Raw genomic sequence first — 26,839 nt, forward strand, 5'->3', positions numbered from 1 at the left:
GTGTGCAGTCATAGGCTGGATGATCAAAGACTGCACGATCATCTTATTCTAAGTAACTACATGTCTACTATGCCCAAGCATGAACCCATGATTCAACACTGGGGTGGGCTGAACTTTGAAGCCAAATTTCGATAGTGAAACTATTTTCTATAAAAAAAAAAAAATCACAATTAACAACCAACAACTAACAACTTTCAGAATTGCAACATGCCAATTAGCTACATAAGCTACATGGGCCAAGACAAGAGAAACAAGTGAGTAGAGGTGGTCAACAAGAATTGCCCAGATTGGCTCATTAAGCTATTTCACTAATTAATGATTAAACAAAGTTATTCATATTATCATACCTAGAATTGTCCAGATTGGCTCTTCAAGGCACAAATGATTAATGTTATATCAAGACAAAAAGCAAGAAAAACTCAGAAGGAAAATGGAGATGAAGAGGGTTAGAGAAGAGTTGCTGCAACAACAAGCCAAACAAAGGAAGACTCAAGCATGATCGACTCATATTTATCTTCTTGTACATTTGTATTCCATTATTTCATCTACTTCTACTTTTGTCTGAGCATTGCTCTCTTGAACATAATCACATCATGGAATAATTTAACATGACATTCACAGAATAGCTAAGTTCTGTTTTACTGATGACTGTATATAAGCTTTTGAAAATCACATCGTGTTTTTCAAGGATTAAAAAAAACAAAGCAACATTTTGAAATGTTGATTACTATATGCCGAGGCACAATCAGGAATGCATTATCTGAACATTGTTCATATAAAAAAATATAAAAATAATAATCAAAAGGATCCATCCTTTTTATATACCCATTATTAATAAAAAAAATAAAAATCACCAAATCTCATTGACCCCAGTCGCCTATGATGAATGCTTATGTATAGATGGAAAGGAGTATGGCTGCGTGGGCATGATGTTTGATGAATGTTTATGTCATTTTGTGGGGTGTTGACTTTTAGGTTTAGGTAGAAAATGTAGGTTAAAGTTTGAATGATTGTAATGTTAAAATCTATGTTAATAAAAGGGTATTTTGTAACTTAAAAAATAGCCAATGATGTCATATTTCACATGTATTAATTTTTTTCTCTCCTCGAAATGTTTAAAAAATAGTCTCAATATATAATTAAGTATTAAAAGTGTATTGTATGTACATGTAACATCTCACATCGCCCAGGGGTGTGGATCTTGTAAGTCTTATATGTATATTCTCATCTGTACTTAGCACGAGGCCTTTTGGGAGCTCACTGGCTTCGAGTTCCATCGGAATTTCGAAGTTAAGCGAATTTGCGCGAGAGCAATCCCATGATGGGTGACCCATTGGGAAGTTCTCGTGTGAGTTCCTAGAAACAAAACCATGAGGGCGTGCTCGAGGCCCAAAGCGTACAATATCGTGCTACGGTGGAGTCAAGCTCGAGATGTGGTGGGGGCCCGAGCTGGGATGTGACCCGACGTGGACGTCGGGCCCCTAAAAAGGGTGGATTGTAACATCCCACATCGCCCAGGGATGTAGATCCTGTAAGCCTTATATGTATATTCCCATCTGTACCTAACACGAGGCTTTTTGGGAGCTCACTGGCTTCGAAGTTAAGCGAGTTCACGCGAGAGTAATTCCATGATGGGTGACCCACTGGGAAGTTCTAGTGTGAGTTCCCAGAAAAAAAACTGTGATGGCGTGGTCAGGTCCCAAAGTGTATAATATCATGCTACGACGGAGTCGAGTATAAGATGTGGTAGGAGCTCGGGCCAGGATGTGACAATTTGGTATCATAGCCAACCCCTGGTCGGAGGTGTGCCGACGTGGACGTCGGGCCTCTAAATGAGGTGGATTGTAACATATCCCACATCGTCCAGGGGTGTGGATCTTGTAAGCTTTATATGTATATTCTCATCTCTACCTAATACGAGGCCTTTTGGGAGCTCACTAGCTTTGGGGTTCCATCGAAACTCTGAAGTTAAGCGAGTTTGTGCAAGAACAATCACATGATGGGTGACCCATTTGGAAGTTCTCGTATGAATTCTCAAAAACAAAACCGTGAGTGCGTGGTCGAGGCTCAAAACGGACAATATCGTGTTACGGCGGAGTCGAGTTCGGGATGTGGTGGAGGCCCGGACGGGGATGCGACAATATAATTTTTCCTTTATATTAACCAAGTATATTATTTTTTTGTTTAATAAAATTTGACTTAGTACCGGAAAAGGAGGGAGCTTTAATAAAAATAACTTACACTTTAATGAAAAGATCTTAAATTTGAATGAAAATGAAAAAAAAAAATACTAAAAATACTAAAAATTGCGGCAGAACCCTATGTGTCCATCACATACACTCTCTCCTTTTATTCACTATTTTTAAAACTAAATATTGATTATTTCTCAAACTAAACACATGTATTGTACTACATTATTTCTTAATGACTATTTCTTAAAATTAAACACGAGTACAATCACTATTTCTAAAATTGAACATTGGTACTATCATTATTTTTTAAATTGAATACTGACTATTTCTTAAAATGATTATTTTTGAAGTTAAACATAGGTAACACTATTTTTTAAAGAACTATTTGGTTGGTTTTTTTTCATTTTTTCTTTTATTCTTATCATTAAACAAATATTGTTTTTTTTATCCTTATCATTAAATAAATTTGTTAGATAACTTTTAATTAAAATTAAAAGTTTTAAAAGCCTTTTTATTAATTTTTCTAAAAATAATGGACAGAGAAAATTCAAAAATATCAGCACCTTCGTGATGCTCTGACTTGGAGACTTGGATCCCAAGTCTCTCTGACTTGGACTTTTTGGTAGACAAAGGCGCCAATTGGCAAACTAGCATTGGCCCACAAACTTCTGTTTTTTTTGTAGTGGCCACTTTTTTGCAGTAGTGGGGGGATTAAAGACGAGAAATTTTTAATTGTCACGGAAACACGGGTGGTCCACCACATGTTTTTATGTAAGTAATGAGAAATTTTATTTTTTAAATTATTAATTTTTTAACACACATATCCCACTATTTATATAACGACATGTAGTATATCATCCCGTATGACGGTCACATTGAAAAATCTCTCATCAAAGACAATCAGAAAAAGAAAAGCAAGAACAAAATGTTGGCACGCATTTCTCCTTTGATTTCTTCTGCTTCAAATGCAATCTCAAAACATGAGCTAGCAACCAAAGAAGAACAATTGCATAAAATAAATTAACTATCACGCGGTGCTCTTATCTTATAAAGCAACATTATGTGATATTGACCGGAAAGCTGCGACGACAAACGAAAAGACCTCAAAACACCAAAATAATTGGCTAGTAGTACCTCAAAGTGCAGTATCCAAAATTATCCCTTTCAACATTTTTTTGGGTTAGATAGATATTTTTTTGCAGTCTTTGGAGAGCCACTTGGACTGCATGTAGCTGGCTTGTCTCCAAGGAGGAATATGGAGGCCACTCTCCCTGAGAGATTGCTTTGCAGCTGAGCAAAGGAGAGATATGATCTTGTCAAGTTTCTCTTCAGTCCCAACAAAAATGGTGGGCAGAGTGTCTTTGAGCTGCTTGTAGTTCTGTGTAGGTCTTGCCACTTCGAATTGTGACCTGAAATCTATGTCTACTATGAGCCTTGTCACTTTTCCACCATCTTTAACATTGTTGTTCTTCTTCTCCCTCACCATTACATCAACATATTCATATCCACCTGTATATTCAACGGCTTAAAAACCAAAATTAACCAATCAAAATCACACGTGTACTCGAGAAAAAAAATGAAATTTATCCGATACAATGAGGGCGGAGGAAATGGATAGCATGATCTTTAAGTCCGTAATGAATACTCTTAAACAACTAAAATTCAAAATATCGCATAAAAAATGAAATTTGAGAGTGAGGGTTACCTTTAGAGAGCCTCAAAGATGAAACCCATGAAGTTTTGCAAAGGGAAGCTTCATAACCATCCTCATTTAGTTTCATCACAACGCATTTATTTTTCAGATTGTTGGGTTCCACCACAGCCCCCATGTCTCTCAAATACTTCAAGATTTTCTGAAGAATCTCAATCTCACAATCTGTTGCCTTCCATACCAAGTCCTAATTAAGAAAAAAAAAACCCAACATATATAAGATTAAATAAAGAAGAGGGTTTATATAATTTTAAACATATTTGAACATGAAAACATTCAAAATTCTAGTTCATTCGAGTGTGGGAGTTATATTAATTCCTTGTTTCAATTAGAGGTAAGCTCTTTGTATTCATTAACTTTCAGATAAATCTTTGTTTCTATTAATTTTCTTCGCTTAATTTCTCGTCTGAAAGTGTAACGATATCTTAAAAGCCGAATACTTGTATTTGGCGAGTATCCGATGAGGATCGGATACAGAATATGCAACCAAACTAAAGCATCCGTGATTCATTGCCGTTCCGCTACAAAAATTATAAAATTAGAAACACAAGGAAAACTAAAGGAGAAATGTACATACCGATATACACACACACACCCACCACACACATAGATAATATATATACATATACACACATATATAGGAGCAAGAGGAAGACTAAGAAAAGAGAAGAGACCTGTAAAGTGAGAAATTTGGGTTGACGAGTGGGGGAGAGAGGGTTTGAATTGGGAGCTGCTGAGGAGGAGTCTGATGAATAAGATTCATTGAAGTCTCTCACCATTTGCATCAGTTCTTCTTCTGTTAGGCTCTCCATTATTTTCTTTTCTCTTCTGCAATTCTTTAGTCAGTCTCCTTTCTTTCATCCGAGGTAAGGAGGAAGAAGATTTGTAAGTGTAAATAATTTCTGATGAGAAAGTTTCCTCCTTCAGTTTATTTTTCTTGACTTTTAGACATATAGAGTGATGTCATCAAGAAAAGACGGAAACAAATAAAAAGAAGTGAAAGTAGCAGTGCCATTGTAATCATTACTGCATATATTCATATCCCCGATTAATGATATGCAGGAATTAATCCATTAGTAGCATGGCATTGATAAAGCTATGAGCCTATGTATTTATTTAATTAATCCCCTCGAAAAATAGAAATCTGTTTATTGGAGATTAATTGGTTTTTTTAACTTTTTTATAATAAAGCTAAAACTACAAAATAAACCTCAGAAGCAACTGGATTCATCTAAAGTCAACTGAATCATGGATCAAGAATATGATTAGAGACTCGTTTGGAATTACTTTTAAAGTTTGAAAACGCTTTTTTTTTTAAATGTTCTTAGAATTAATCTTTAGTAAAAACGTAAGTAAATATTGAAAAAACACTTAAAGTGCTTAATGAAAGAAATACATAATTAGTGTTTCTTTCAAGAAGCATTTGTTCTGAAAAAACACTTGAAATGCTTTCTGGAAAAAGCATATACCTGGTGTTTCTTTTAGAAAACATTTCAAATGCTTTTGGAATCCAAAAACATTTTCTCTAAAAACGTTTTCAATCATTTTAAAAGCACTTCAAAATCAATCCCAAACTCCAAAAGTGGTAGTGAGGTGAACCCTATGCATTTGAATTTTTTTGTGTGCATGAAGTACGAATCTAACTAGCGGTTTTTAGACATAACTGCATCAATTATAAAATTAGTCTCTCTAAATATGTATTTCAAGGATAAGTGGTGGTTTGCTGTGATGATTAATTAGGACATTTCTCTTCAATCTATTGTATTCCACTTTCCAAATGTTCTCGCTTTCTTTGGTGTACAATGTTGTAAAATATCACATGTTATAGAAAAAAAAATGTACTTTTATTTTGTTGAATGAAAATAAAAATGTATTTAATAGGAATATTTTGAATTGGCTTTTCTGAGAATGTATTTGAGGGTAAAGTAATCAGTGTACACAATTGTATTCTGTTTATGACTTCAATATATATTTAATTACTACAATATTATCCGACAAATGCACTTTGACTTTGATTCGTTGCTGCAGTATAATTGGACTTTATATATAATCATCTAATTATGCATAATTAATCATGCAACTTAATTTATTAGAAAATGAAAACCATGTGAATTTACTTAGCTGCTAAAAGTCTTCAGGTTACATGGACATCTCATTTTGTCCTCGTTACAAAAAATATAAATAAAAATTGATCGGATTCATTTGGCATAGTGTTGACGCGTTTTAATGTACTTTTTTTTGCAGCAAAGTCAAGTTCAAGCTTTTAACTACTCTCCCTTAACCAACTTACTTAACTTACTTAAAACGTTGTTGTGCTCACTCGTCTGCATTCAAGTTTGATTTCTTCCTATAATTTATATGAAATTAGCCTAAAATATCACTTCTATAAGAAAAACAAGACGCGAGTGACTTTAACTGTGCCCATTATCTCTTCTTCTTCATTTTTTTTTTAATTATCAGGATATGCCTGTTAACTCTTCACTTTATCCCTTACTGTAAATATTATTAGAAAACTAACTTTTAGTCTAATGGTGCAAGCATTGAACATCCATCTTTAACCAATTGTGCTTTAGGTTCAAAGTCTCGTCCTCCCCTTTGTATAGCTTGGAACAATTACATCGCTTGTAATAAGAAACACATTTAATCTAATGGTACTATTTTCTTCTTGAGAAGCTAATTTATTTCCTGATTTAGCAAAAGATGTTTCTGTAGAAAAGATTAGCAAAAGATGATATAGAAGCATGAGTTACAGCAGAAAAGAATGAGTGGTAATGTATTCCTTTTGGTACAATACAACATATCCAGATGGCCTGATGAAGTCGAATGGAAGTTTTCCGACGGCAAAAATCTTCTTCACTCCTTTCTCCGTCACTTCACGAGACTCCATGAGAATCTACAAATGCTTTCCCACAATTGAAGGAGATATTAAAGCAGCCGGATGCAGCCTTCACCCAGTAAAAACTAGGCCGTCATTAGATAATCCAAACAAGTTACAATGTTCCGGGTTAAGCTCTCTCCCGCATTTTGGCTCTAGCGAAAAATACTCCAGCCACGAGACCTACAAATTGAAAGAAAAATTCATGGTGGGTGATGCTATAAAACTCAAGCTTGCATTTGCAAAGTTGTATTGTACATCATATTCTTCTTCCGGTTTAATGGAGAGAACTTACCAAAGAAAATGCTAGCAGAGTTCTCTAAACTGGTCGGCACCTTGAAGAGTAGAATACCGGCAACTGATAGAGGGATCTTATTCAACGACCCAACAAGGCTGCAGATATTGAGCAGTGATTAGAGCTGTCCAGTTAAACGGATCACAAACACCATATGATTCGAAATAAGCATAGCAATGTAATCATGCTAAACCAATTGGATAGTTTAACACAAACTAACAAGGTAATGTTTTCACATACAAAAACTGGGATCGTCTTAATTGACTTCCAAGTCTTGAGTTGTTTTCTTATTTCATTTTTAATTTTTAATTTTTTTGAAAGCCCAAGTTCCAAGTTCTTATTACATAACTGGAAAGTCTAGAAGCAAACGGAGAAACTGACAAAGTGAAACACAAGAATCCTATGACCATCTAAACTACATAAATCACAAATATAAGCTATCAGCTGGCCCGATTATGTTATGTAACAAAATTATTCAGCCTGGAAAAGGGGATATCAAATTTATTGCCCGGTCTTCTAAAGTTTATTTTAAGCGATAAATAGTCAATTTGAAAGTTCACTTAAACCAGGTAGCAACAACAGATATCATGTTATGCATCAGCTACATTCATCTTACCTGTATGTGGTGGCACCTGTTTGATGAAGAAACCACATAGATGTGAAGCTGATTGCAAGACCCAAAAATCCACTTAGCGTCATTACCATCCAGAAGGTTGGAGACCTCAAAAGTGGTCTGCATTTTGATTCAACCTTTCATTAGATTCCATAGGATAAAAGAAAAGGAAAATTTATAAGAAAAACAATGTGAAACGCAACCCTAACATTTCCTCCTTTCTGTTTTTCTTTTGACAAGTAAACAAGGTCCTAATTCCTAGGACATCCCACAATGTGATTCTAGACCTCACTCACAGCTAAAACAGTTTGCAACTTTGCATACACATTATTAGCTAGTAATTGCAGTTTCAGGCAGAAAACAAATAACATAGTAAACCAACAATGAAAAAACAAAACTTGGGAGATGTTGGAGTACTTCACGCATACTTTTCAATGATTATATCGTACGTTAGAGGAAGTGGTGTCAATCTGGAATGCTTCAAACTTTACAAATATTTCAGAAGGGAAAGAGGAAAAGGAACGGGCATTACTGTCAAACAACACCCATAAAATAGTAGTTGCAAGATTTCAGTCCATGCCTCTCATCTAGATTCTAATTTAATCATCAATATGACAACTTCTAAAGAGGATGTGAGTTTGTGTAAGTCATTCCTTTCCACTAGATGATTCACACTAGACTTTCTACTGTAGTTGTTTCCATAATTCTATATATCTCCAGAAACTTCCAATGTTAACCACGATGACCAAAATGACCTCGAATAAGAGAAAAAGTGCTTTGATAATCCTCCCCCACATTGATGCTCTGAAATATGCCTAAACTTATAACACGACACATATCATTTAGACTCCAAACATCCATCTTTATCGTCAAAACTTTCTTACATCAATATAGCACAGTAGAAACAGTGCGGTGGTATATGTGGGGAAACAGTACTAGAAACAGAATACTCACGTTGTAAAGAGATAATCAACCTCTTTGAAAACAAAAATAAGGAGAATCCCCAAAGGCAGAGAAAGCGTGTTATTTAGCAAGACCATTGAAAACTCATTCAGCTTTCCAGATTTTGTGACAAGCTTTGCTGTATCCATGACCCTACGTAGAGTCAGCTGTCAAAATAAAATAATAATTAGCTTTATTCAACAATTAAAACATAAACCAAGTTAATCAATAGCCAGTAGATGGAGTCACAGATCATGAAAATACAAGCAAGCACTTAAATTTCAGACCCAAGCAGAGGGCCCATTTCTGACATCTTGTTGATTTTTAACTATAAAGTAAAAATCTTATCAACTCAATAATAGAAGGGGTACAAAATCTCTGATATATAAGAAACTGAGTTGTATTAGACCTAACCAAAAAACCAGAAAAAAAGGATACTGTTTTGCCACCTGATAAGCATGATTTGTATTGTCTATAATTAGTTTTGGAAAAGTACTGCCTTTCTTTCACTAAGGAAGTGCATAACTAGTCAAGGCCACAATTAACAATTAAAGACTTGTTTTCATAGATTTGAAAAGAATCCTCATCAAGGAATATCTAAAACCAAATTATGATGTAGCTTCCTAATTCATATTTTCAAATAAAAGAAATTAGGTTAATCATTCTTATTGCTAAAAACTTCCTCACAAAGGAAGGGATCTAATTACATGAAGTTCTGATATAAAACAATTTAAAATTCTTATTTCAAAGTATACACAAGTAGGGGGGAGGGGAATGGATCATGGAAGGAGGTGGAATAAAGACTATACACAGAATGACATTCTAAAATGTACAGAACAGATAGAACTCACAGAATATGACGCAGTCAAGATACAATTCATAAATTGCCATGCATAGCCGATGGCATGGAAAGACAGATCAGTGGCCCCTCCAGAAATTGCTGAAATTATCTGCAAATGTTAGATTCAAAACCATATCATCAAATGAAAACTCACAAAATATGTTCTTTACGAAACCCAAGAATAGTATTAGGTTGGTGAAAATTGGTCTTGGAAATCAAGGACAATAAATCTATGAGCATGCAACCATGTATGCAAATGCACTTACACAACATCATCAGCTTACCCGACAGGACATCAAACCCCAAATTTGGAGAACTACTATAATGCATCAAAGATGTAAGTGTTGCCAGAAGACTCCTATAAGTTAATATTTTCATCAATTCAACAGAGTATTGGCCTAAGGACTTTGGCTTGGTTTCATCAAAATCAGAACTTCAACAATTAACTAACCCACGCATGCAATCTGATTTGACCTTTTCAATTCTTATATTCATCGCCAAGCTCAAAACCAAAGAAAAAGACAAAAGAATTTTTTATGATAATAATTTTGAAGAACAGATTTTTTTTACCTAAACATCATTTTGTTCTTAGCATCAATCTGACAAATTAAGATGTGCACACGAACTTTCAAAAAATAAGAACAAAAGGGAAAATGATGAGGCAAATAACAACACTAAAAGGGAAGATTGGACAAGAATCCTCAGGTAAAAGCAACGAGCCATTAATTACAAGACAAAAGAGTAAGTTGATTTGTTGTTTTACATTCCAATTGAAACATTCATCAACAAGTGAATCTCTCATACTGACATTCTGAATTATTGAACGTACCATTAGAAAAAGAGCAGCCCATACTCTGCCGTCGTGGTGCTTCTGGAATAGATACATTTCACCAACCGCAGTTATCACATTGGTAACATTCTTTAGGACTGTGACCATCGCTACATTGATGTACTTCAAGCTGCAAACGTAAATTTAACTAAACTGAGAAAAGCAAGAGGGCATGAATTTTTAATGGTTATACACCGACAACGGATACACCCTAGTGCCCCTACCTAAGGGGGTCTAACCAGACGAGCAACACACTTATTGTAGAATAGAAACAATGCACTAAATACTTAATACAATGTGCAGAAAAAGACAACTTTAGGTCTGCACAAATTAAAGACCCATGAATACTATCATAAATTGTAATTTTCTTAACGAATTATGTAAACTTCAATTCAAGATTCATACAAGATTTTACGTAACAAGAATATGAGCATAAGTATCACAGCCCTAGATAGACTGCTTGTCAAGTGTTGTTTAATAATATATCAAGATGAACTCAAATAGAACACACTTCCTACTTCATACCTAAACATGCTTGTAATGAGCATCCCAACGAATATAACATTCACAGGCAACCAGACCTTAACCAATCTCCATGTTAGTGGCTCCGTTGATATGATGCCCGTAAAATTCAACACAGAAACTATTATAACCGAGACTAGGTTCTGCATCCACATGAGCAACATGAGATGGTTAGATCTCAACAACTATTTATTCGATCAAATAAAGTTGAGTAAAATACTCTTTTTATGCAAACGCGACAACAATCGTGTTACCTGGTACAGCATCAAAGAAATTCCAGCATCAAAGTCGTAGCTAGAAAGGACAAATTTGTTAACTAATATCATACTGCAGGAGGATAGGCAATATGCAAGGCCAGACAACAAGGCCTGATTGTGTATTTTAACCACCTTATTACCCCTTGTTGCTTTATCTCCATCTTTTTGCAAGTTTCCACCTTCCAAATCGGTATCATTCTTTTCAAAAGAACTCATTGCAAATACAAACCTATGTCAAAACTGGTAACTACTTCTCAATCCAATAGCGAATTCGATTGACAAAAGAGGTCACTTTCCCAACTTCAGATAACTATATACTTTGCTGATCGGATGAACATATGGAAAAGTCCCAAACTTTGTAGAAAAAACACCTGAAAAATCATCGAAATCGAATATGAAGAAGAGCAAAGAGGATAAATCCCTAGAACCCTAAAACCCAATATTTAATCAGAGCTGTAAAATCATAATTAAGCAAAATCTAAACCTCAAGTACCCAAATTAAGCCAACAATCCACCAACTGAGGCAAATTAACAACTCAAATTAATCTAAACCTCAACATAACAGAGTACTGGGTAGGAAAAAAAACGGCAGAGCTAAAGAAAAAGCACCTCTTTCAGCCACCGTGAAGCATCTCTACGCGACCACCATGTGCAATACAGAGAAAGCTCGAGCTTGTCCTCCTCCTTCTGCTTCTTCAGCTTAAATTAGAGATGGAGGAGTGCGAATTGCCAATCAGTGACAGATAAAGGTGATCGTTGGACGTTGGAGGTCCAACCGAGGAGGGAGGCGTCAATGCTGACATGAAAATCCAAGACTGAAAATTTTGACTGGGAATGGAGGAGATTCTTACGCGTATTTTTCATAATTATTTTTATTTATCCGTTGATAATTTAATAATGCAGCTCAGATGGACTCTAATTACGGCTTTTTGGTTGTTCTCATTGGTCGCATTAGATATTTTTATTCTTTTTCCCTCACTACCTAATTATCCTTCTTCTAGAAATAATGGTTACACTTGCAAATAAATAAGAGTATGCATAAATAAATAAATTTTAAAAAAAATATACTCTATTAATGCTTTTTGTTAAAAAAAACGATTGGTGACTTCGTCTCAATAGTCTACTCTTCTGAATCGGAAAGACCATTGTGTGGTTCACTAGAATCTGAAATCGAACAAGGACGTGCATTGTGAAATATAAATCTAGAATTCGTTATAACCACTAAGTCATTTTGTAATGATTAAAATATTGTATTAATGTTAAACATGTTACGTCATGCTAGGCAATTTTAATCATTATCCGTGACATTTGAAATTAGATATAATTGGAAAATCGTATGGAAAATAGTTAGCATCTCTTGAAATCATTCTTTTATTCTTAATTTGGCAGGAGTGCTATAAACACGTTACATCATGGTATACAATTTTAATCATTATCCTTGAGATTTGAATTTAAATATAACAACAATAAAGTATTTTCTCATTTATGAGATCTACTGCATAAATCTAAAACGCCACTGTGTTCGATTTTAAACTTAAATATAATTAAAAAATCATATAAAAATAGTTAGCGTCTCTTGAAAAATATATTTGCCATCGCTATCGGAGATGTAGACAGAAATCAAATTTGTCCCCGAAAGCATTTTTCTTTTATCTTTAGTAAAAGGAAAACACTTTATTTATAGTTTTACAAATCTAGAAACTGAATCAAATTGTATGTTACAAGCCAATAATTAAACTCATTAGGGGAGATTATGAATCAACAAAAGATGCACCAATCACGGATCATTCTAGCATTTAAAATGTAAAGCATGTTGGGCAATCATCCAATTCTGGTGGAGGCTCACCCAACCAAATTTGGCAGCCTTCAACTAAAATATTGGAATGCTCTCTGTTCAGCAACGAGCAAAGTTCTTTTTGAATTACTGTTGGTGGATGTCCAAACCAAAACTTTGATATCGAAAAGGACACGAGTGTAACACTTCAGGCGAAATATGCTAGCGTCAGTCGCATGTAGGCATGACGCTAACCAATCCATTGATGATTGCAGGTCCCCATCAAATGCCGCACTTGTCAATGGTTGTGCCGTGAGTCTGTGATTTAGCACTTTATTCCACACACTGACCATCAAAGTAAAACTTGATGCAGCAAAATAGGCTTAAATTACAAATGATCCAAGCGTAACATACGTCGAGCGTTCCTTATATGCAAATAATGTCAGTTTTACATAGTTATGTTACATACAAATAAAACAGGCATGCAGCCTTCTCAAAGTCCGGAAAACCTGCCAAACGCAGAATCAGCAGTGTTGGTTTGCTCACAAATGCCTCTTCCCTCATCATTCCTGTAACATACATTACATAAACGGCATGATCCCCTCTCTGCAGAAGAAAAAGGATAGAAACAAAATGATCTAGCTAGAGAACTAGGTTGACAATATGGCTTTTTATCACCAATCTACCTAAAAACTATTGCCCTGTTAATTTAGCACACGATATACGGATATATCAATTGCATCAACTTTGGTACCTGAACAATGGCAACGGTCATCAATGCAGTCCCTAGAGTCAGACTTGTTAGTTTTTTCTGCAAAGAGCGGGATGATCTCTCAAGAATTGATTTCCTTGATATAAGCTGATTGCCTGGTCATAATGAAATCCATAATGTCTGCTGCATTGCCATGCATTTTAACTCTCCCATCTTCCATATAGACAGCACCGTCAGCATACTCAAGTTCCTCGAGACGATGAGTGACCCATAAAGCAGTAACGTCTCCAGAACTATTCAAAGAGTTCCTAACTGCTTTGATCACCCCAATCTGGTTATAAAAGCCAAAACTTAATAACAGTGAAGTAAGGTGAAACAAAGAAATGGAATTTAGTTTTGTCCAGGAAGTGTTTATTTCGCCTAGAAACTATCTCAGAAACTCACACTCAGTATATGGAACTGGGAATAAGATGACTGATAACGGAGGTTAAATAGTAGATAATAAAAGCCATATGAAGGTACCCAATTGACTCTACAAGCAGTAACTTATTGTCTGATTATGACCTTAAGCACCGTAATATGGAGATCGCTAAACCAAGACCAGATTACAATAAGCTATGTCCCACCATCTGACTTTGTGGTGGCTGTGTGTAAGCTATGTGCTCATGAATTCACATTTAAGTTCATTGGTCCATTTGGATGGAAGGATTTAAACTGAGAGATTGAATTTGAGATTTTAGTTCAATTTTCTTTGTTGAAGGTTAGAAATACTAATTACTTGTGTTAATAAAGTTCTCATGTAAATTGATTAAGAGAACAAGAGATTTCAAATGCTCAACAAAAATTTGTTATTTCAAATCCCTCCATTTCTTAAATGATCAAATTTGTATGTAAATTTTATCAAAATAGAAATCAAAAGTTTCAAAGTCCAAATTCATCGTTTTGCTTCACTTATGCTTCCCTCTTTAAATTACTTCTTTTCTATCTCCTCTCTACGAAACCCCGAAAGTTTTGGTTAGAGAAATAGATTTTCCTATCCCTCGTGAAGATACACCAGTAATGGAGTTGTTCTCATGATTAATTTCAGGGGGCCGGAAATAGAGAAGACAATTTGTACAAAATCTATGAAAGCACTCATGATTTTATTTTTTTTCCTCTTCACAGAAGACTCCTGACATTTTCTTAGTCTAAAGAATTAAATGGGAGTAATGTTATCTTGCCAAACTTATGTTGCAAGCAGAATGCTTATGTTGACCAACAAATCTGGACCACACATTTTGGCAATAATCAACCCGATCAATGGTCCAACATAGTTTGGCAAGAAAACATTTCCCATTTGGATAGATGGTAGAAAAAGTACCTGATCATTTTCATCCAAAAATGTTGTCAGCTCATCCAATAACAGAACTTTACATGCCTCCGCTAAAGCACCAGCAATGGCAACCCTTTGTTTCTGGCCACCACTGAGAGTCTGAACTGACCTCTAACTTGACAAAAGATAAAGTTGTGAACTTCTTGCTAAAATATTTGGTGGATGTTGTAGAAATATGTTAACTCATATTGTTTCTACGTTACCTGCATGAACTTTGACATGCTGACAGCATCCAAAGCTTTTGACACTCTAGATTTGACTTCATCAGGGGTCAGGTTAAACTTACCAAGGCCAAATGCTACATCTGCTTCTACTGTAGGCATTACTACCTGCAACATGAAAAGATTCTGACATTGGATATTTGCACAGACAACAGTAGTTATTTCCAAAACCTTTACAGTAGTGAGAAACCGTTAAAACTTGTTTTAGTATTCAATTCAACCTAAAATTTTCTTATTTTCTTGGCAATATCCCAGTCTCACTCGACATAGAGCTCTCACAGGCCAATCCACAGTTTGAATTTAGATAAGAATAGGCCTCCTAAGGAATTCATCTTCAAATCAAAATAATCAGTCAGGACTCCTCTTTCTAATAGGACAATTGACTCCTATCTTGATGGGTTTAGTGTTGCAGTAAACATCCTCTAACCTTGACGACCAAAAACCATGCCTGACAATCTTGAAACCTAAGCAGATATCCAACACTACAATTTCATTCTCTCACTTTTCAAAATCAAACTTCTGTACTGTTTTCTTTCTTGAAGCTCTCCACAACTCGACAACATAATTTTTTTGATTTTGAAGTCACAAAGCCATCAAAGTGAAACTAAAATTTAAAGCATAGAATCCATAATGATAATAATGAACCTGATGATCAGGGTTTTGAAAAACAAAACTCCTAGGCCTCTTCACATGCACACTTCCAATTGTTGGATTCAAGAGACCAGCCAAAATCTGCAAATTTCAGAACAATATAGAACAAATGAATTACTATTCCTTTTTTAAGTCCATATTGAGAACCAAAATTTTAGAATACAAACTTAAAGGAACCATGAGAAACAACATCAAACCAAATAACAAATATCCTTCAAGAAAGAAAAAGTATGCCGGGAATTTTATATACCTTCAAGAGGGTAGATTTCCCGCAACCGTTGGGTCCAAGAAGCATCCAAAACTGCCCTGAAGGTATGCGAAGAGAGCAATCTCTAAGAATTGGTATTGTTTTACCTTGCCTTGTCGCAACCGAGTAGCTCAGGTTGCGACCTTCAATAGCAATGCTCTCAGTTACATTGGTCCTGAATAGACGGAGGGAGACATACACATAAGAAAATTTACCAAACTGAATTAACTTCAACAAGCAAAACAGGTATTGGAAAAAAGTGCATAAAAGATGTTTGAAGAAAGTCCCAGCTGAAAAGATATCGTGTTGTACGAACCTGGTGCGAGGAGTGGAATACAGAGGAGAGACAAAAGGCTTATAGGGATGCATGAGTATTGAGGGATTCATCATTTTATGACTTCAAGAGGTTTGTGCCTGAGGTAGAAGAGCTAGGAGGGCGCTGCTCTTGTCTGTATGAGTGATACTAGCTTCAGTTGCTAGCACAGGCACGGGAATAGTCAATGGCTTCTCATTTCTCCTCTCTTACAAGCTACGTAACCAACTAGAGCGTAAGGGTGAAAATCATTTTGCAGGTAGAATTAAAGTCAAAGAAAAAAAATAGGAAAAGACCGCAAAGAGAACTATGACACTGGTATATTCTGTGTTTGGAAATCCTTTGTTCATTGGGAGAATTTCAGACGTGCATTTTCTGTTGCTTATGAGAAGACAAGGTAACAAGAAAATGAGTCGGTTGTTCTACCAGAAATGGGATTAGTGATTGTAAACACAAAATGTTAATGCTTAGTCTTGAAACTTATTCTACATGACAAGTAATGTTGTCTTTGTTGAAAGGGTGCATTTTCGCTCACCACCCTCAGGTGATGGTAATGCTCACCACCCTACTTATTACTATTGAATGAGTTCAAATTTTGAGATTTGTGTCTATCCACTATACACATCTCGAAATTTAAACTCATCCAATCCAATGGTGATAAATAGGGCATTGAGCATTACTATCACTTGAGGGTCTTGAGAAAAAATATTTCCTTGTTGAGATGTAAAAGTAGCTTAATTTTGACTTCTGATATAGACATGGAGTGTAAAACTTGTATATATAATCTGAAAATTGGAAAGGGAACTAAGAACAAAGTGGTGCCATTTACTTGTAAGAAGCTGCATTTTCAACGACTAAATTTCAAATGGTAAGGTTTATGCAAGGCCTTCTTGTTTTTGTTTCTATTATTTAGTTTTCTTTTAGTTTAGGACATGTATGATTGCAAAGGGTAAATCGAATAAGAAGAAGAGGAAGGAGATTGAAATCCCTAAAACCCAAAACTTAATTAGAGTTGTAAAGCGTAATCAAGCCAAATCTAAACCTCAACTATCTAAATTGAACTGATATTCCAATAACCCAGCAAATTAACACCAACAAATCAAAAGGAATCAACAATGGCAGAGCATTCAGTACTGAGTAGGAAACCAAAAAACGGCGGAGCAAATGAAATATCACCTCTTTCCGCCGCTGAAGCATGAGCCACTTCTTCTTCTTCTTCTTCTTCAGCTTAGAGACAGAGTGCCAAACAGTGACAGATGAAGGTGTTTTATGGCTGTTGCGTTTTTACTTTATTTTGCACTGACAGATGAAGGTTCCTTTTCCTGAGAATTTCGGATTACGTGGTTCTTATTGTGATCATTCACCCTATATATACGATTAAAAATTATTTTAAATTTTAAATATTAAATTAAATATAAATAGTATCTAATAAAAACTAACTGCAGAATATATGATGAACGATCACGATCACAGAATTATCTAGATCCCCAAGAAAAGAATCCGGCGATGATCCTTTTTCCTAATCTAAATCCTATTTTAATTTTCAGTTTTTTATTTATTTATCTAAACCACGTCCTATTTATTTATTTATCTAGATCTTATTCTAATCTTCTAATTAAAATTGATTGTAAATAAAAGGACGTAGCTATTATTAAAATTGAAAATTAAAATTGAAGAGAGTAAGAGAGAATCTAGGAGTTAGGACTTAGGAGAGAGGGAGAGAGATTGTTTTTTTTTTGTTTTTAATTTTTTAAAATTAAAGATGATAAAATTACATGTGGATAAGTGTAGACATCGAAATTTCGGTAAATAAATGTTGACCGATAAATCAAAGTTTCAGCGCTCATGTATTACATAAATTTTACACGTAGCGTGTGTCTAAACAAAAAATCGAGAATCATCGGAAAAGTCATCAAACAGGACACGTGTCAACACCTGACAGAAACGACTTATTTCATCTGGAATATTATATTCAAAATTAGGCCTTAGAAAATTCTATAAATAGAAGCCAATTTCATTCATTTGGGGAGGAATTCATATTATACCTTGAAGTTCTGAAGCTCTGAAACTCCGAAGCTCTCAAGCAAATCTCGAATGATCAAGAAAGCCCTTTTCGTTATTCATCAAATCCTCCTTCAAGATCAAGCCCTGACGGCCCTTGAAGAAAGTCGTTCTTCGTTCTTCGTTCATCATTCTTCCAAGATCAAGCCCCGACGGCCCTTTGGATCAACAATCATCCACCTTCAAGATCAAGCCCCGACGGCCCCTTGAAGAACTTCCACCAAATTCAAGATCAAGCCCCGACGGCCCTTAAAGAAAGTGTTATTCGTTATTCGTTCATCATTCTTCCAAGATCAAGCCCCGACGGCCCCTTAGATCAACAATCATCCACCTTTAAGATCAAGCCCCGACGGCCCCTTGAAGAACTTCCACCAAATTCAAGATCAAGCCCCGACGGCCCTTGGATCAACAAGCCACCGTTCTTTAAGATCAAGCCCAAAAGCCCTTGAAGATCCGTTCATCACTGTTCTTCAAGATCAAGTCCAAAAGCTTTTGAAGATCCGCTCATCACCGTTATTCAATATCAAGCCTCAACGGCCCTTGAAGAAACACTCATCCTCAAGATCAAGCCACAACGGTTCCTTGAAGATTTGCTCAAATCCACCTTCAAAGATCAAGCCCATGGCCCTTGAAGAAACTTTTAACAGTTCATCCAAAATCAAGCCTCCACGACCCTTGGATCAACAAAATATCCATAAATCAACACCTTACGGAGATCGAATCAGATGATCAAAATAGAGAGAGATTGTAACCCAAAATCATAAAATACAAATATTTGTTTGTGCACGTTGTTCTTGTCTCTTTCGTTTCAGGAATTTTCTGTGTTCACAATAAGATTTAAAAAAAATAACAAAATTTTGTTTTGTGAAATTATGTTACTGTCTTTAACTTTTTTGTTATGATATAAGATAAATATGACTGCAATATTTTTACTCACCTACTTGAGGGTGATGAGCAAAAATACACAAGTAGAAAACTTAAAAAATAATAAATTATAATCCCATGCATTTTCCTATTTATTTGGACTAAACATCTGTTTTTTATTACAAAACTTAATTAAGATGCTTTGATTAATTGTCAACTCAACAAATAATTTTCTACAAGATAAAAATTTTAAGTTCGTGACTTTATTAGAATTTAACTAATTCTTCATTATCATTAAAAAAGTAATTTTTTACTTATTATTTTTATATTTAATTAGTCTCTTATTTAAAAAATGTCATTAATACTTCTCTAAGAAAACTTTACTAATTTGTTAAACATTTACGTATAGGTATATAAAAAGTATATTTAAGACTTATGACATATTTGAAAGTAGGCATATCGACTTTTGAAACATTTAGATTTAAAAAGTATAAAAAAAACAAAATCTAACAAAAATGTAAATGTATCATATATTAAATGTACCAATATTTTAGAAAATGTTTAATTACATTCTTAAAAAAAAGATATTTAATTAACGAAATTGAACACGAGCCAAATACACATCCCTTTTTACTTCTCACACATCTCTTATTAATTTAAGTCTGTTAATCGTCTTCAATTCATCCGATTCGACAATTAAAAACTAAGAAAACGTAGGAGAAGTAAACAAGAATGTGTGGATATCACACCCCACAAAAAAGAGTATTTATAAAAAATAGCAAAAAATTAACCCTTAATTTAAAAAATGTCACTTTTTATAAAATCTTTCAAATATATCCAAAATTTCATTTAAATAGACACAAATACCCTCAAATTTAACAATCAAATAAATTAAAGACTTTTTAGTTAAAATGATTCGTGGCATTGACATAACTCCTCAATCTGATCCTTAACAATTAATGATAATCAATAGTAGTGTTCTTGAATTTGTCTATCGTGAATCATTTTAGTTTTTCTTTGAATTTGTCCATTGTGATCATTTTAGTTTTTTCATGAAAAATCTGTCAATTGTTCTGTTAGTGTGATGATGTGACGCCACGTGGGTCTCACAAATACAATCATATAACAACATGTGGATTAACTTAAAAAACTATTTTTATATTTAAAACTAAAAATGATATTAGTAAGAAAAAATGCGTTGAATGCATGATTGAAATTTTGCTGCTCTCACTTGCCGTAACCGCGACGGCGCTCAATGTCGTTGATGAGAAGGTTGAAGGACATAGGGTTGTGGTGGTGGAGTTTATAAGCAAAGGTGAAGTTGGATCGGACCTTGAGGCAACAGTAGCTATAAAGCCTTTAATTTATTTAATTGTAAAATTTGAGGGTATTTGTTTCTATTTAAGTAAAATTTTGAATATATTTGAAAGCTTTTATAAAAAATGACATTTTTGAAATTAAGAGTTAATTTTTGGTTATATTTGATAAATACCCAAAAAGAATGTGTTGAAGCGAGGCACTGTAGAGCTGACGTGGAAACCGGGAGTGAGATCTTGCCACGTGCACTTGCTTGCGTGGAAATAAAGTTACCCTTGCCTAATTCGACGTCATCCATCTAAAACCACAGCCAATGAGCTTACTCGTAGGACGACAGTCCGAAAGCCGCACGATCATACGCCACTGCCAGATGTAAAGCTGCCACAGTCAGATGTAAATCCGTCGCAAAAATTAGGTCACTGCCATGTGACTCTTACTCGTGTTTCTTTATTTAATATTAAATTAAAAAAAAAAAAAAAAACTAATTCAACGATGGTCTTCCCGAACCAGCCGAAGCGAAAGGGAAAACGTCTTCTTTCCGGACGAATTATAATTTTCCTTGCGATTTTCGCGGAAAGTAATTTCACTGTCAAATTTTCCCGGGAAAATCCCAAGCACAGGTTCGTATGCAGTCCCTCCTCTCAGTTTCCTTTTCAGAAATCTTTTCTATTCCTTTTTTCGTCTTCATGAATTATGACTGTTTCTGGTCGGTATTCAATTCTTTCGCAAAAGGTTAAGATTTTTCTCTGTGATGGAAGTTTTAGGGTTTATCCTTTGATTTCTAGTGACGAATGTGAATTAATTGCTGTTGCTTTTTGTATTCTGCTTCTGGAAGTTAGAGGTTTTGGTGATGGAAATAAATTTGTTGCTGAATTTGTCCGGCTGCTAAGAAAATAAAGAAATAATTTTTGTTTTTTTGTACTGGAATGTTTAATTTCATAGTCAATGGCAGATTAGTATAATGTGTTACACTAGATGGGAAATAATATTCAATGGTTATTATTTGATACTGATTAGTGTACTAATTACTGTGTTTTTTGTTGATTTTATGTGTATTAGAGATCTAGTATTGTGTATTAATGATAGAAATTATGACTTCTGTAAGCGTTGATAAGGTGCAAGGTTTGTACTTTCAGCTTTGTAATTTTGGTGCAAGCGTCGATGACAACTAGGTATGGGCATTTGGTTAGTTGGATGAACCTGACCAGCCCGAATCCAACCCGAATTAAACGCTGGCAGACGGACACTGGTTGTAGATGAGAAAAAGAGTTATATTTGTTTTTAACCCAAACTAAATGTTGGCGGATAGACATGGGTTGAGACACTCCAACCCGAGGACAACCTGCGGATATCATGCCTTTTGAAGCAAGCTATAGACTTTTGAATGTATTGATTTGAAACTTGTGAATTCCTGACATTTATCTTGTTTGGTTTTGCATGCTGCTTGTAATGAAGAGTTATGTTGATGGAAGACATTTAAGTGCATCTTTTGCTTTGATAACGGTATTATGTTGGAATTAGTATTATACATCTCTGTATGTTTCACCAGAAACATCACGAGTTAAAAGATCGGTATCCGTTATGATATTTGTTTTCTGACTGTTAAATAGTAGCGCTTGTACTTTTTACATTAATTAAAATTTTCCATTCTTGCAGATTTTCGTTTTCCCTGGATGCTTCTTCCTTATGTTCTCAAAGCCTAACCAAAATTATAAAGCACGTTCATTGGCTCAAGTTTAACCATATATTTTGAGACTCTAACTCAATGGGATGGAGGGGAATTTTATGTTCTTCCTTTTTCTTTATATCCCTAGTTGAGTCCTCGAGCAGATTAGGAGAAATGTGGTCACTCAACCTTGGTGCTGAATCATCAGCAGCTTTCAGCTGGCCAATCCTCAGTGCTAGCATTTTTGTACTTGTTGCTCTCTTTCTCTCCATGTACCTTATCTTCGAGCATTTAGCTGCATATAATCAGCCAGAGGTCTAATCTTTGTATTCCTCCCGAGAAATTTTATATTGCTTCTGTGTTTGAAGATAGCTTTGATTCATCTTTTTGTGACATTTTTTTCTTTTCCGTTTATCTATTTTCAGGAGCAGAAGTTTCTGATTGGTCTCATTTTGATGGTTCCTGTTTATGCACTGGAATCGGTATGACTGTACTTTTCGCTATCACTTTCTTCGGTTGTATGCTAGTTTTTCGTGAGTATTCAATATAAGTATAATTATTTATATTGCTATAAATCAATCTTTATATTAATATATTCAGAACAGTTTGAGTTTTGTTGGGGATGATGAAGTGCTTTTAGTTTAATGAGAACACACATATAGTTCAAGGGTAGTTATAAAATGAAGGCATTTTACGACTTTACCCTTATCAATTAGTTAGAAAATAGTTACAAATTTAGTATGTAATGGAATAACAGTTCATGGAATTCTTTTCAAGTAAAATAAGCTTGGCACTAGAGGTGTGACATAGTTATTATTATAGATATGGAGCTCAAATGAATGCACATTCCAGAGCATTCCTCTGGAATGTGTACTGGATTGAGTATTGGCAGGATCTTATTTGGAAGGCTACAACTTCAAATGGATGTATAGGAAGAAGTTGTGTTTGCTTCTGTGTTATGAAAGAAAAATTGTAGTATGCCAGATATGTTGATAAGTATAGGGATTCAATTGCAACATATTAGTTAGGTAATACCAACCTGTTGAAATGATAGAAAACAGAATTGAGATGTATTTCATGTCTTGTGCAAGATTATGTTATTACCTCATTTGTAGAGGGGGAGTTCTATTTTTGTTACTTGTTAAAACTGGAGATAATTTTGCAAAGTTTCTTAGAGGCAGGAATCGCCTTTTGACTGCAAATCCTAGAGTTATGACAGGCATAATATTTCTTCATAATTGATCCTTTGTGTACAATTCTTACAGATATTCAATTTGTGAAGTCTGCTCTAGTTGTTGGAATTCTAATTGTTGGAAACTGTATTACAAAAGTAATATGTCGACATACAGTTGGTCTTTTTTCTTGTTATCTGTCTGCTTTTAGTCTTTGAGGTATCCAAGCCGCCCTTTTTATTAGTATTTACCATTTTGTGGATTAATTAGCTGTTGTGGGTATTTATGCTTTTTGCTGCAGTTTTTGTCACTGTTGGACTCAAATGTGGCCTTCAACTGCGAAGCAATTCGGGACTGCTATGAGGCATTTGCACTATATTGTTTTGAGAGATACCTGATAGCCTGCTTAGGTATGTAACTGAAATGTGAATGCTGAATCCTCTGTGATTATTAATAGTGAGATTAATCAGTATTTTTTTCGTTAGAACTATTCTTTGCACTGTGTGCAGCGCACATTAATGAAACTTTATATGTTGATAAGCAATCTTCCTAGCGATGAGAAAATAACCAAGTTTATTTAACATGTTTAATAATGTAAACCTGAAAAATTTGCCTCCTTGTGGACATACATTTTTCTATGTAAAGGTGGTGAAGAGAGGACAATTGAATTTATGGAGAATAAGAGTGTAGTTGATTCGAGCACACCACTTTTGAAAGAAGCTTATGCTTATGGAGTTGTAGAGCATCCTTTCCCACTGAATTGCCTCATAGGAGACTGGCCTCTTGGCTCCACATTCTACCATGCTGTGAAAGTTGGCATCGTTCAGTATGTATGTACTCATTTTCCTGTTGAAAATTTATTTAAATTATTCTATTTCCTTGAAATTTTTCAGCCTTATTTGGTCTTGTTGAAACATTATTTTCCAGATGATAGTGAAATTGATCTGCGCTTTGCTAGCAATGATTCTTGAGACTTGTGGTGTTTATGGAGAAGGGAAATTTGACTGGAGATATGGGTAAGATATTTGTTTCTGTATTATTTAGGTCTAAAAGCTTGTTTGTCTGACCTTTACTAGTAGACAATTATTCCATGTCTTCTTAGATGACAGGTTGAGTATGCCTTATGTATTGATGCTTGACCCACACAGGCACACACTTCCACATACTTTCTTGAGCATATAAATGTTTGCACATGCTTAGGATGATTCGCAACTGTGATTTTTGTACAATGTTTTCTGTAGTGTTGCACTTGTTTCTGTTGTAAATTCTCATATATACTGTTCTGAATTATTTTGTTTGCTTGCAGCTATCCGTACTTGGCAGTTGTTCTTAATTTTAGTCAGACATGGGCCCTATATTGCCTTGTACAGTTTTACTCCGTCATTAAGGATAAATTACAACCCATTAAACCCTTGGCGAAGTTTCTGACTTTCAAGTCGATTGTGTTCTTGACATGGTGGCAAGGTGTTGCTGTTGCATTTCTTTTCTCTATGGGTGCCTTCAAAGGGTCATTGGCTCAGGAGCTGAAAACTCGGATACAAGACTACATCATATGCATAGAGGTGGGTAATGACTAACGACTAAACATTTAAGTGTGCTGTTGAATTGTATTATGTCCAATGTTGCAGGGCTTGAAGACCTAACATGTCCTTAACATTTGACATATTGATGATTGAATGGAATTCAGTTCTGAAAGGAAGTAGGTTTGTTAATGAGTTGGACTAGTGTTTTAGATGGTCAGAAGAAACCCAGGATCTCATTGGAGATCAAGTTTATTCTAGATGGGTTGTTCTAATTTATTGTATTATTAATGAGATTCGACTTTAAATTGTAATCGTACCATGTTTTATAAAGGAAAACAATGGAAGGTCACTCTTCTTGCTAATGTTAGTGCAAGCCACTGAAGTTCTTTAAAGAACTAGAGAAACAAAGGGTATCTTTCATAGTAAGATATGAAAAGTCTCTTGTATTTAAACCCTATATTTATTTGAGTATAGAACCTTAAGTGCTAATTAAATAATTTATGTCCTTCATGCATATAATAGTTTATGATACATGAGCCGAGTATTCTGAATAGGTCCTTCGTGTACCTGTTTGTTGTAAGTTTTGATTGATGTTCAGTATATAGAAGCTTTTACCAAATAAGATCCTGAAGTTCAACGGGTTTTGATTTCAAACTTGTTAAACAGATGGGTGTTGCTGCTGTAGTCCACCTGTATGTGTTTCCAGCTGTACCTTACAAACGTGGAGAAAGATGTGTTCGTAATGTTGCTGTGATGACTGACTATGCCTCACTGGGAGCACCTCCTGATCCAGAAGAGGTGCGTGATTGTGAAAGAACAACCAGAATGCATCTGGCAGTGGCACGGCATGATGAGAGAGAAAAGCGGCTGAATTTCCCCCAGAGTGTTCGTGATGTAATTTTTGGAAGTGGAGAAATTGTGAGTAGTTAATCCTAACATTGTATGCTTTTTCTCTGTTTCATTTAAAACTCTTTTCTCAAATCAATGGTCACTCTGCTGTTCTGATTTGTTGTTTCAGATCGTTGATGACATGAAGTATACAGTTTCCCATGTGGTAGAACCAGTTGAAAGAGGAATTGCAAAGATAAACAAAACCTTGCATCAGATATCCGAGAATGTGAAACGCCACGAGGAGCAGAGGAAGAGCATCAAGGATGATACTTATCTTATCCCCTTAAACTCATGGAATAGAGAGTTTTCTGAAGTTCAGGACAATCTTGTTGGAGGTAGTGTCAGTGACAGTGGCATAGCCGGTGGAAGGAGGCAGCAGTCCCAGTCTAAAGCTTCAACGTCTCGGACTAGAGCATGGAGATGATGCTAACAACTGTACGTAAGACGAACACAAGTGAATTGTAAATTTTGTGATTTCGGCGTGATTTTTAGACGACGTCGCTATACTTGCGCTGGCCAGAAGAGTCGGTGGTTTATGGAGGTAACTCGTCAACAGGACGAACAACATTCAAGAATTTCGGGTCAAGAATGGATTGTTTCTTTTTGATCAGCCGTGGGGGGTACAGAATGATGGAGCAATGGATAGACATACCGACAGAGGTAATGCCATTTTGACTTTGTGAACGTATCTCCAAGCCTCAAATCAATTTGAATACAACCTTTAAAAATAAAAATTGAATTTCGGTATAGAATGTGTTTATATTAGCTCGTGTTATCGCTCTTTTGAGACAAACTAATCTTCTATGAGTGAATTGGTTTGAAAGAAATAAATCTTAAAAGTAATTTTGCACATGAAACTTCACCGAGTGCAGTGGCGTTTTAGAACTCATATAGCCAACCTCACTTATGCAACTTGATTTTAGCCTCATTCTGTTCCTCTAGATCGCGCTAAAGCTAGGGCGTCACCCGTAAGTGGCG

The 26,839-nt window shown here is 35.2% G+C and overlaps 4 protein-coding genes across 9 annotated transcripts; 1 reads left to right on the forward strand and 3 right to left on the reverse strand.

Moving 5' to 3' along the window:
• Positions 1–3,182: 3,182 nt before the first annotated feature.
• Positions 3,183–4,894, reverse strand: LOC114827238 (uncharacterized). 2 transcript variants are annotated; one of them, XM_070806866.1, is made up of 3 exons: positions 4,578–4,894; positions 3,898–4,090; positions 3,183–3,716 (listed from the first exon to the last, which is right to left on the reverse strand). In XM_070806866.1, the coding sequence occupies exons 1-3, from the start codon at positions 4,713–4,715 to the stop codon at positions 3,373–3,375; spliced, it is 675 nt and encodes a 224-aa protein (XP_070662967.1). In that variant the 5' UTR covers positions 4,716–4,894; the 3' UTR covers positions 3,183–3,372. The 2 variants fall into 2 exon arrangements, with proteins under 2 accessions (XP_070662967.1, XP_028964725.1); XM_029108892.2 differs by having other exon boundaries at positions 3,184–3,701; positions 4,578–4,890.
• Positions 4,895–6,560: 1,666 nt separating this feature from the next.
• LOC103437231 (GDP-mannose transporter GONST1) lies at positions 6,561–12,065 on the reverse strand. Of its 2 annotated transcripts, none has more exons than XM_008375704.4 (9): positions 11,687–12,065; positions 11,075–11,448; positions 10,824–10,963; positions 10,299–10,428; positions 9,480–9,578; positions 8,641–8,795; positions 7,690–7,806; positions 7,074–7,171; positions 6,561–6,961 (listed from the first exon to the last, which is right to left on the reverse strand). In XM_008375704.4, the coding sequence occupies exons 2-9, from the start codon at positions 11,291–11,293 to the stop codon at positions 6,909–6,911; spliced, it is 1,011 nt and encodes a 336-aa protein (XP_008373926.2). In that variant the 5' UTR covers positions 11,294–11,448; positions 11,687–12,065; the 3' UTR covers positions 6,561–6,908. The 2 variants fall into 2 exon arrangements, with proteins under 2 accessions (XP_008373926.2, XP_070662963.1); XM_070806862.1 differs by having other exon boundaries at positions 10,880–10,963; positions 11,687–11,965.
• Positions 12,066–13,219: 1,154 nt separating this feature from the next.
• On the reverse strand, positions 13,220–17,708 carry LOC114827370 (ABC transporter I family member 10). 4 transcript variants are annotated; one of them, XM_029109134.2, is made up of 8 exons: positions 17,544–17,708; positions 16,371–16,583; positions 16,058–16,229; positions 15,802–15,888; positions 15,139–15,264; positions 14,924–15,046; positions 13,606–13,894; positions 13,220–13,420 (listed from the first exon to the last, which is right to left on the reverse strand). In XM_029109134.2, the coding sequence occupies exons 2-7, from the start codon at positions 16,442–16,444 to the stop codon at positions 13,685–13,687; spliced, it is 792 nt and encodes a 263-aa protein (XP_028964967.1). In that variant the 5' UTR covers positions 16,445–16,583; positions 17,544–17,708; the 3' UTR covers positions 13,220–13,420; positions 13,606–13,684. The 4 variants fall into 4 exon arrangements, with proteins under 4 accessions (XP_028964967.1, XP_028964969.1, XP_028964968.1 ...); XM_029109136.2 differs by having other exon boundaries at positions 13,220–13,457; XM_029109135.2 differs by having other exon boundaries at positions 16,371–16,595; positions 17,544–17,698.
• Positions 17,709–21,091: 3,383 nt separating this feature from the next.
• Positions 21,092–26,718, forward strand: LOC103437233 (protein LAZ1 homolog 1-like). The gene is made up of 9 exons (XM_029109137.2): positions 21,092–21,229; positions 22,266–22,590; positions 22,701–22,757; positions 23,749–23,857; positions 24,093–24,277; positions 24,375–24,463; positions 24,754–25,009; positions 25,637–25,888; positions 25,989–26,718. The coding sequence occupies exons 2-9, from the start codon at positions 22,375–22,377 to the stop codon at positions 26,283–26,285; spliced, it is 1,461 nt and encodes a 486-aa protein (XP_028964970.1). The 5' UTR covers positions 21,092–21,229; positions 22,266–22,374; the 3' UTR covers positions 26,286–26,718.
• Positions 26,719–26,839: the final 121 nt, after the last annotated feature.

This window comes from Malus domestica, chromosome 10 (genome assembly GCF_042453785.1).
Source record: "Malus domestica chromosome 10, GDT2T_hap1".
Classification (NCBI taxonomy): Eukaryota; Viridiplantae; Streptophyta; class Magnoliopsida; order Rosales; family Rosaceae; genus Malus; species Malus domestica.

What these genes read in the sequence shown, in the direction of transcription:
- LOC103437231 (XM_008375704.4), bottom strand. Translation starts at nt 11,293, where the DNA reads ATGAGTTCTTTTGAAAAGAATGATACCGATTTGGAAGGTGGAAACTTG. An exon ending in GGGCTGCTCTTTTTCTAATG is followed by an intron (nt 9,579 to 10,298) that starts GTACGTTCAATA and finishes TAACATTTGCAG; the next exon opens with ATAATTTCAGCAATTTCTGG. An exon ending in ACAGGTGCCACCACATACAG is followed by an intron (nt 7,172 to 7,689) that starts GTAAGATGAATG and finishes CAATATCTGCAG; the next exon opens with CCTTGTTGGGTCGTTGAATA.
- LOC114827370 (XM_029109134.2), bottom strand. Translation starts at nt 16,444, where the DNA reads ATGATGAATCCCTCAATACTCATGCATCCCTATAAGCCTTTTGTCTCT. An exon ending in GGAAATCTACCCTCTTGAAG is followed by an intron (nt 15,889 to 16,057) that starts GTATATAAAATT and finishes TGAAATTTGCAG; the next exon opens with ATTTTGGCTGGTCTCTTGAA. An exon ending in TTCAAAACCCTGATCATCAG is followed by an intron (nt 15,265 to 15,801) that starts GTTCATTATTAT and finishes TTCATGTTGCAG; the next exon opens with GTAGTAATGCCTACAGTAGA.
- LOC114827238 (XM_070806866.1), bottom strand. Translation starts at nt 4,715, where the DNA reads ATGGAGAGCCTAACAGAAGAAGAACTGATGCAAATGGTGAGAGACTTC. An exon ending in CCAAATTTCTCACTTTACAG is followed by an intron (nt 4,091 to 4,577) that starts GTCTCTTCTCTT and finishes TTTCTTAATTAG; the next exon opens with GACTTGGTATGGAAGGCAAC. An exon ending in ATCTTTGAGGCTCTCTAAAG is followed by an intron (nt 3,717 to 3,897) that starts GTAACCCTCACT and finishes TTGGTTTTTAAG; the next exon opens with CCGTTGAATATACAGGTGGA.
- LOC103437233 (XM_029109137.2), top strand. Translation starts at nt 22,375, where the DNA reads ATGGGATGGAGGGGAATTTTATGTTCTTCCTTTTTCTTTATATCCCTA. An exon ending in ACTACATCATATGCATAGAG is followed by an intron (nt 25,010 to 25,636) that starts GTGGGTAATGAC and finishes CTTGTTAAACAG; the next exon opens with ATGGGTGTTGCTGCTGTAGT. An exon ending in TTTTTGGAAGTGGAGAAATT is followed by an intron (nt 25,889 to 25,988) that starts GTGAGTAGTTAA and finishes TTGTTGTTTCAG; the next exon opens with ATCGTTGATGACATGAAGTA.